The sequence below is a fragment of the Zea mays genome, chromosome 3 (genome assembly GCF_902167145.1).
Source record: "Zea mays cultivar B73 chromosome 3, Zm-B73-REFERENCE-NAM-5.0, whole genome shotgun sequence".
NCBI lineage: Eukaryota > Viridiplantae > Streptophyta > Magnoliopsida > Poales > Poaceae > Zea > Zea mays.
The window spans coordinates 177,028,723-177,038,663 of NC_050098.1; the positions used below are offsets into that span (position 1 = coordinate 177,028,723).

General features: G+C 46.2%; 1 protein-coding gene across 1 annotated transcript; it reads left to right on the top strand.

Moving 5' to 3' along the window:
* The first annotated feature begins 7,587 nt into the window (after positions 1-7,587).
* Positions 7,588-9,656, top strand: LOC100382244 (Amino acid permease 6). Its single transcript, NM_001174997.1, has 6 exons — positions 7,588-7,707; positions 7,860-8,093; positions 8,189-8,282; positions 8,421-8,772; positions 8,869-9,093; positions 9,196-9,656. Exons 1-6 carry the CDS (start codon positions 7,638-7,640, stop codon positions 9,625-9,627), a joined length of 1,407 nt encoding a protein of 468 aa, NP_001168468.1. The 5' UTR covers positions 7,588-7,637; the 3' UTR covers positions 9,628-9,656.
* Positions 9,657-9,941: the final 285 nt, after the last annotated feature.

Sequence of the window (9,941 nt, forward strand, 5' to 3'; positions counted from 1 at the left end):
CTCCCCCGGTTCGCGGCGGCGCGGCCCCGCCCCTCCCCCGCGCGCGGCGGCGCTCGCCTGCCCCTGCCCGGTCCGCGAGGCGGCGCTCGCCCGCCCCCCTGCCCGGCCCCGCGCGGCGGCGCCCGCCCCCTCCCCCGGCCCGCGCGCCGGCGCTCGCCCGCCCCCCTGCCCGGCCCGCGGCGGCGCTCGCCCGCCCCCCTGCCCGGCCCCACGCGGCGGCGACCCCGCCCCTCCCCCGGCCCGCGGCGACGCGGCCTCGCCCGCCCCCTGCTCGCCGGCGCGGCCCCTGCCCCGGCGCGGCCTCGACCCCCTGCGCGCGTCGTCCTGGCCCTCGGTGTGGCCTCGCGCTCCCCGTTTGCCGCTAGCGCGTTCCCGCGTGCGCAATCCGCGCTCGCGGTGATTATTTTTGGTTGGTAGTTAATGTCAAACTCCGTTAGTTAGCGTGCTGCGTCGCGCGCCTCGCCGCGCGACGGATTTGTCTAATTTCAGATTCTATCTATGTGTTGCGCCGTGCGCTTCGTCGCGCGACGATCCATTTTAATTTCAGGTTGTTTAAGGTGTAACGCCGCACGCGTATTCACGCGACGTTCCACTTTGGACTCAGTTTAGTCGACGTATGCCGTCGTGCGTTTCGTCGCGCGACGCTTAACGTCTCCTCATAACTAAGGCGAAGTGTCTCGTTGCGTGCTCGGTCGCGCGACGAGTCGTTAACTTCTTAATTTGTTTTAGAGTGCTATGTCGCGCGTCTCGCCGCGCGACAATCCTTTTTATTTATCTTCACCTGCTTATAATGATTAGACATGAAACATGACTTTACTTTACGCTAAACATAGTGTCTACATTAAATTTCCTTCCATTAAGCGAGTGGGTAATTTATAATCATGTAACGTGACCGTTTCTCGACTGTCTTGTTCTCTTTCTCTCTTAACTGTAACTGCGAGCCCGCGTGGAACGTCTGTTTACTTACTGCATTCTATTGTATGGTGTACTGTTCTTTTGTATTAAATGTGTGGATGTATGTGTGTTTGCGCTCGCATAGAGAACGATCCGGTCGAAGAGCCCGAGGAACTCGCAGGAGAAGCCCCTGAACAGCAGTCGGTTGGTGGAGGCAAGTGTCCCTTGACCTATCTCTGTCCTATTGATTCTTTAATTCACCTCCCGCATTACACATTTATGCCTAAGGATTGACTAGCTTTTGTTATCCATGTCCTTGTTTACCTATTTGGGTTGGATTATTATTGTTTAGCTTTATGCTATTGCTCAAACTCTAATCAATGAACATGATGAGATTATCTATGATACGCTGTTTTCCCTTCTCTTATGATGATGTTATACTTGTGGTCTTCAAGGGGGCTCGAGCGGTTTCTCGAGTGCCTCTCCGTAAGGACCTGTTCTATGGATGACCGCCCGGGAAAACAGTGCAACCATGAGGGTGGAATGGGATGCCCTTAGCTGAATAATTAGAGGATCCGGGGTGTAGTTCACTTAGCCGTCGTGCCGTCAATGGGGCTCGGTGTATGCGGCTCGCTCTGCCAAGTTTGGGTTCGCCCCTTGGGGAGGAGTGCGGTGCATTTAGGAAACCTAACAGGTGGCTACAGCCCCGGGGAATCTTTGTAAAGGCTACGTAGTGATGCCCTGCTAGGCCACCTAGGTAGTGGTCAATGGGGAGTAGCTCTCTCCGGGCAGAAAGGGAATCACAGCTTGTGGGTAAAGTGCACAACCTCTGCAGAGTGTTTGAAAACTAATATATCAGCCGTGCTCGCGGTTATGAGCGGCCAAGGGAGCTCCAGTGATTAGTGGTACTTGATCAGAGACACTTTGGTTTACAGGTGGCTATGAGATCGATGGTTCTGGTTATGACTATGGTGCTGGTAAGTGGTATTCTTTCCGTTTGGAAAGGGTACATCGGGCTAATAACTTGGGTTAATGCTAAAACCTGGCTTTCTATTAGTAAATAATAATCTGACCAACTAAAAGCAACTGCTTGACTTATCCCCACATAAAGCTAGTCCACTACAGCCAAACAGGATACTTGCTGAGTATGTTGATGTGTACTCACCCTTGCTCTACACACCAAACCCCCCCATCCCCAGGTTGTCAGCATTGCAACCACTGCTCAGGCAAAGATGAAGCTGTGGAAGGAGACTTCCAGGAGTTCCAAGACTACGACGAGTTCTAGGCGTGGGTTAGCGGCAACCCCCAGTCGGCTGCCTGTGAAGGCCGCGTTTATCTACGTTTCTTTTCCGCACTTTGATTTATTGTAAGGACTATATGGACGTCTCAGACGTATGATGTAATCGACTATTATTTCCCCCTTTAATACTATTTGAGCACTGTGTGATGATGTCCATGTTATGTAACCGCTGTGTACGTGAATAACTGATCCTGGCACGTACATGGTTCGCATTCGGTTTGCCTTCTAAAACCGGGTGTGACAGGCGCATGCGACCATGTAGGACTGACTCTAGAGGTCGAACTGGCAGTCGCCAAGCTTCTTCTCATCATTGATGAGCGACGCCAACGCAAGTGCCTCCTGCTAATGGTGTTTGTTTGGGGTTTCAAGTAAGAAACATGGATTCATGCTTGGCGTTGGTTTTTTAAAATGACTCATAAGTCTGATCCATGGAAAATATTACAAAGAATAAATGTCACGCATACAAAAAAGAGAATTTAAGTATAAAACATTATTCAAACAAAAGAAATTGCATGCAAAGCTCTTCTTTAAATAATATTACCTCCATCCAAAAATATAATTCAAGAATCTCGGTGATACTTATCTACTATTACGCATTGTGAAAGGGTAGTAAGTGGGCTTGGTGAGAGATGTAGTAGATGTGTTTCCTGTCATAGATGCAAACATAAACACACGTGTGGTGTAGCGGTAGCTATTCTTGGCTTTTGCTTGAGAGGTCATGGGTTCAAATCCCCTTAAGGACATATGTGTTTTTTTTAATTTTAGCTAGACGTAGATTGTACGGGGGAATGTGAATGGGAATGGGCTTTACGGGGAGGGAGAATGAGAAAGACAGAACAAAGAATGAGAATGCCAGAACATGGGAATGGGAAACACAAAATAATGAATGAGAATGGTGGCAGAACACGGAATGACAGACTACTCTTGCAGCCTTAATAAGTAGTAGAGATGTGGGGGGCTTAAGGTTATCTCCATGTGGGAATTTAAGGTTATATTTTTATAGACTATTTATTAGTATCAGTAACTTATTTGTAATTTTTGGCGGACCCTACAAAATTTTATGGATTTAATTGTATCTTGTTGATTTTCTATGACAAGAAATTAATAATACATAAGTAGCCTAAAAAATCGTGAAATTTTACAGAGCCACAACATATTTGGATCATAAGATCTATAAGATGTCAGTGTTTCTTATATTTCACTTTCACTTATTTGCATGAGTTACATGTGAAATCAGTGTAAGTATCCAAGTTTCAACATAATCAGTACTTTGCTTTACCATTTTCATGAGGACTTTAGTTATCTTCGTATAAAATGTTTATTAGTTTTTGTAACATATTTGCAATTTTTGAGTGAAACTAGAATATTTTATGAATTTAAATGTTGTGGTGTTGGTTCCACAATGTCCTTGTGATTAGTAACTATGAATTGCATGATGTCAATTTTATCGGTTTCCTTTCCTACATTTGATCTGTCATATACATGGTTATGTATTGCTTAATTTATATGTTTGTTGGATGGTTGGGCAATTAATATCATCAGGATGAACTACCCGACAACTATCTGGTACGTAATCGAGTAGTATCCGTTATCCGTTTCTTACCGCCCAGATTATTACCCAGTCTCGTCCTATATCCATCCCAAATCTTAACTACCAGTATCCAGTCCTATATCCGAGAGAAATACATTAGAGTAGAATACATGATGACCATGTATTCAGCTGTATCCGTCCCGTTTTCATCCCTAATAGAAAGGTTGCTAAAGATAGCCTAAACGGTTGCCGCCACACACGATTTCATCTCGGACAACGAGAGATGGAAGTATGGAACACATCACAATCATATTTCCTAAAGATGACATTTTGGTGTATGGCCAAGCAGCTCGAGCTCAACCTAGGATGGCAGTAGGAAAGATATCATGGGTACACAGGGGCATACTTATACCCATCAATAAAAAATACTCATATCTAGACTCACTACACTACCTATCATGGGTATAAAATTATCTCAAACTCACATCCACCAACATTTTATTAGTCATGATTATTTTAATCACAAAAATAAGTACCAAATACAAAATATTAGAGCTCCATACCTCATCAATAATTAAAGATACTAAAATAGTGTATTAGTTTGTCCAGCATGACAAACTCAACGAACCCAACATGTCATAGGTGAGTGGGGTTTTGTACAATTTCACACCAAAAATTAGGGTTAGGCTTTTGGTATTTTATTTTATATAGAACACTTGAAATAATCCAAACCTACATGACATAGGTTAACGGGTTTCCCATCAAGTAATAGGTATAGGGCAAGGGAGAATATACCATATCCACCATACATGATGAGTATAGCAAATGGCCCAATAAAATGCATGTGGGCATAAAAATTCGTCATGTTCGTGCCCTAATATGGTTTGTGCCCATTGGCTATCGGATTTCGAGTACCCATTGCCACCTCTAGCTCGACTCGACCATCTCTAGCTCGACTCGACCATCTCCTTGCTTGGTTGCTCCCGGTGGATGGATGGTTGTTCGAGGTGGATGGATAGTTGCATTAGTTACTTTCTTGATCCACTTGCACTTAACGATTACTCCCTCCATTATATTCTAGAATATAAGTTGTAATTACTTTTTGTTCTTGTCCCACAATATAAGTCGTGCTCTCTCTATGCATACGTACATCGATACAATGATATAGAGACAATTAAGTATATTTCTTGATCTTTGAACAAGAGGTAGTTGCACCTCATATACTGGGAAGAAGGAAGTATTAGAAAACATAGCAACATGGGTCTCACAACTTCTTCTGTCAAGAACGGGGTAGAACGATGATCGAAATCAACTCTTACTCTCGATAGCACCATTTAAAAATTAATCGATATCGCCATCTACCGACCACGATACAGAAGTTGACTCTATCTTAAAGACACCGAACAGTGGAGCGGCGTGCATGACGAACTTGCAGATCGATTGAAACTTTTTTATCTTATGTTTGGCTCTAATACTACTTATTAGTAAATAATGTAAATACGTACGTGACATGAAAATTTATGTGAAAAGATCCTTGCGAAATGGACCACTTCAAATAGGTCCATGGCTCCGACCCAGAATACGATTAATTCGGTATGGGTTACATGAGTTCCAAGTAGTTTATCGGACAAACTGGTAAATTTGGCATTCTCGGCTCACCAAGCAAAGCTGGTAGTTTTTTGGTCACGACTATAGGTGTACATTCGGGCCGCCCGGCCCGGCCCGGTCCAAGCCCGAAAAGGCCCGTATTGTTTGAATTTCGGGCCGGCCCGGCCCGTTTGAATTTCGGGCCGTGCCGGGCCAGCCCATGGACCTAGCCCTCGGGCCACGGCCTGGCCCGTAATTGCTTAAACGTGCCGGGCTCATTTCGGGCGGCCCGAAATTATAAAAGCCCGAAATTCAATTTTTGGCCCGAAATTCACATTATGACCCGAAATTCAATTTTTGGCCCGAAATTCAATTTTTGGCCCGAAATTCAGTTTTTAGCCCAAAATTCACATTAGAGCCCTAAATTCAAAAAATAATAAAACAAATAAAAGATAAGACAAATAAATTTGAACAAAATCAAACTTAATATTTGTATTAATTAAAGTTACCACAGCTATGCAATGACTACCTCATTTATAAATCATTTGTTAGAAGGAAAAAGAGTATAACCAGCTCTATACAAAGTTCGTAAGTTCAGTTTATTGTCTAATGTTCATAACAAAAGCAAAAATTACATCACACACTCTAATTCAAAGCTACAAAAAATATCTAACTAGCATTATCTCTAGCTTTATGTTCTTTATCAAGTATATGAAAGTGTGAAATTAAGTGTGGTTTTAATAAATATATGGGCCTTTTCGTGCCTTTATATGGGCCATTTCGTGCCTGCCTTAAACGGGCCGTGCCCGTGCCCGCCCATGGGCCGTGACCTCGGCCCAAACCCGGCCCGATATAACGGGCCGTGCCGGCCCGGCACTAAATTATTTCGGGCCGTGCCGTGCCTGGGCCGTGCTTTTTTCCGTGCTTCGGACCGGCCCATCAGGCCCGGCCCAAATGTACACCTATAGTCACGACTAGCTAAAAGTTTCATTAAAGAGTGTTTCCACGTGGTAGAACCTCCTCAGGAAATATAAGATTTTCATAAGACTGAACCTGAGCTAACGTCCACGCATCCTAAGACCCTGTTTGTTTCGTTGGAATTGAATTTCATTTTAATAATTATAATTTAAACAAAACTAATTAAGTTCATATATTTATATATATAATATATTTGTATATTGTCCTAAATCATATGAGAGAGATAGTTATAAACTACATTTATGTTATAGCGAAGCAAGTAGAAGAGTGTGTTATAAGTTGTATATCGGAAAAATAGCATGTAAATTTATAGAATCAATTTCCATCTCTCACCCCCATGAATTTGAGATAGGCTTATATGATAACTTTGGAAAGTGGTGGAATGTCACATTCTAAAAAATAGTCTATTCCATTAGTAAGATTTTAATTCCTTAAAATGAAAGGAAACAAACGAGACCTAAATATTTTTGGTGTAGAAAAATTGTAATTCAGGATCTTCCACTGCACGAACTTTCTGGGAAACGAAGTTATAGGCACGTAGGTTGAGATCAACTACGCCAATAGCACGAGCGCCGATCGACATTCTTTATTATGAAATATGGACTATAGTCTAATACATAAATAAAATCACGTCAGAATTCGTATAACGGGGCGTTTGAATCCCTTCATTTTATAGGAATTGAAATTCACTCAATAAAGTAACTTATTTAGTTTGAAATTTGATATTCCACCACTTTCCAAAGTTTAGATATAAGATTATCTCAAATTGATGTGGCAGGGGATGGAAAATAATTTTATTCATTAGTAGATTTTGTTTCTACTCTGTAATTTACATGACACTCTTCGTCTCACTCCTATATAGTAAAACTGTATCACATAAATATCTCTGACATATTGCTAATAATATTATACAAATATGTTTTGTATTAAACTGAATTAGTTTAATTGATATATGTCAAAATTATTATTATTAGAATGAATTCAATTTGAATGATCCATAAGAAGAAAACTAAACCGAAACCCAAACCCAATGGACTAGTGTGAATAGTCCGTTGGTGCTGAACTGCCACGCCGGGGATCTACAGGCCGCAGGCGGCGGTCCGATCCCGTATTAGATTCGCTTGGAGAGTTGAGCCCAAAACCACAGAATCTCGTTAGAATTCGAATAAGAAGAAAACTGCACCCAATGGTCACGCCGGGGTTCTACAGGGCTCAGGCGACGGTCTTGCCAAAACGAGCCGGGCCCCGTGTTGGAGCCCTATATAAATCAGCAAAACCCCGTCCCGCTTCGTCCCGCGGCCGCTACTTGTCACGGGACACCCGGGCGCGTGCACGGGAGACGGGAGTATGGACAAGAGCGCGGTGGCGGCATACGACGTCGAGCGGGGCGACTACGAGGAGGAGCACGAACGGAGAGGTGCGTGCCCTGTCCTGCCTCCTGTCATCCCCATGGTTGGGCTGGGGAGATCCTTTCCAGCTGGATGGGATCGGTCAAGGGCCTCGGCGATTAATTCTCGCGGAATCGCGAATTTGTTGACCCCCCTTCTCTCGGTTTCCTGTTCGTTCCAGGGACGGTATGGACGGCGACGGCGCACATTGTGACGGCGGTGATCGGCTCCGGCGTGCTGGCGCTGGCCTGGAGCGTGGCGCAGCTGGGCTGGGTCGCGGGGACCCTCGCGCTCGCCGGCTTCGCCTGCGTCACCTACTACACCTCCACGCTGCTCGCCAACGCCTACCGCGCGCCGCACCCCGTCACCGGCGACAGGAACCGCACCTACATGGACGCCGTCAGATCGTACCTCAGTACGCGCCGCCACGCACCCCCGTCATCTCTCCTCTCGACACGGCACAGCTCCACGTCCGTCTCGTTTAACTGAATGCCTAAACACGCATCGCAGGTCCCAGGGAGGTGTTCATGTGCGGGATCGCGCAGTACGTGAACCTGTGGGGCACCATGGTTGGGTACACCATCACGGCGACCATAAGCATGGCGTAAGTAACCAAAAACCCTACTTTCCTCCGAATCTCCCTGCAAGCATGCAATACGATACGACCGGTGCCCAGGACGTTCTAATTTTTGTTTCCCTTTTTTTTCTGCCGACCTGTTCTGTTCATGTGCGCGCCGCGCAGCGCGATCAGGCAGTCCAACTGCTTCCGCCGGAGCGGCGCCGGCGCGCACTGCGACGCGCCGGGGACCGTGCTCATGCTGGCGTTCGGTGTGGTCCAGGTGGTCCTGTCCCAGTTCCCCGGCCTGGAGCACATCACCTGGCTCTCCGTCGTCGCGGCGGTCATGTCGTTCGCCTACTCCTTCATCGGCCTCGGCCTCTCGGTGGGGCAGTGGGTGTCTCACGGCGGCGGCCTCGGCGGCAGGATCGCTGGTGCTGCCGCGGCGTCCCCCACCAGAAAGCTCTGGAACGTGCTTCTTGCCCTGGGGAACATTGCCTTCGCCTACACTTTCGCTGAAGTGCTAATTGAGATCCAGGTAGGCATGGATGATGAAAACATGTTCAAATGTTAGGCCAGGTCACAAACAACGTTGTCGTCAGTGAAGTGCCTTTCTGATCTGTTCTGGTTCTAGGACACGCTCAAGTCACCGCCACCGGAGAACAGGACGATGAAGAAGGCAGCGATGTACGGGATTGGAGCCACTACCATCTTCTACATCTCTGTTGGCTGCGCTGGGTACGCTGCGTTTGGTTCAGATGCTCCGGGCAACATCCTGACGGCAGGCGGGTTGGGTCCCTTCTGGCTCGTCGACATTGCCAACATGTGCCTCATCCTCCACCTGATCGGTGCATACCAGGTCAGTCAGCACATCTCAGTTGGTGCACACCACACCACACTAGAAGAAATTCAGTTGCCACATTTAGTCGTATCTTAAGCTAAAGCTAATGTCTCAACGCAGGTATATGCGCAGCCTATCTTTGCTTCGGTTGAGAGGTGGGCTGCCTCCCGGTGGCCGGAGGCCAAGTTCATCAGCAGCGCGTACACCGTCAGCATCCCGCTCATGCAGAGAGGATCGGTGACCGTGGCGCCTTACAAGCTCGTCCTAAGGACTGTTCTAGTCGCCGCGACGACTGTGGTGGCGCTGATGATACCCTTCTTCAACGCTGTGCTGGGGCTCCTCGGCGCATTCAGCTTCTGGCCGCTCACGGTTTACTTCCCCATAAGCATGCACATTGCCCAGGACAAGATCACCAGGGGGACCAAGTGGTACCTTCTGCAGGCTTTGAGCATGGTCTGTTTGATGATTTCAGTGGCCGTGGGTATAGGCTCTGTGACTGACATTGTCGATAGCCTCAAGGTCTCTTCCAACCCTTTAAAAACTGTAAGCTAAAGGTTATTGTAGTCACGTACAATACATATAAAATCTGCTCTAAGTCGAAGAAGAATGTAGTCAGGTTCTGAGCTGATCGTGTACGTGCTCTGTTTTCTCTCAACATCAACATAGCTTTTTAGTCCCAAGCAAGTTGGGTAGGCTAAAGTTAAAACCCAACAACATATCACAAAAAAGATAAAGAAAGAGAAAAGGGAGGGAAAAAGCTTTTAAGAGCACTAAAAGTAAAAAAAAATGTCTAATCACGATTCGGTCACGTGGATAGCTTCTTTCCAAGCACTTCTATCCAATCATCTACTATTTAAAATTGAACA

Bases quoted from the DNA above. Each gene is read 5' to 3' on its own strand.
- LOC100382244 (NM_001174997.1), top strand. From the start codon at position 7,638: ATGGACAAGAGCGCGGTGGCGGCATACGACGTCGAGCGGGGCGACTAC. The intron at 7,708-7,859 runs GTGCGTGCCCTG...TGTTCGTTCCAG, and splicing joins GGAGGAGCACGAACGGAGAG to GGACGGTATGGACGGCGACG. The intron at 8,094-8,188 runs GTACGCGCCGCC...CACGCATCGCAG, and splicing joins CGCCGTCAGATCGTACCTCA to GTCCCAGGGAGGTGTTCATG.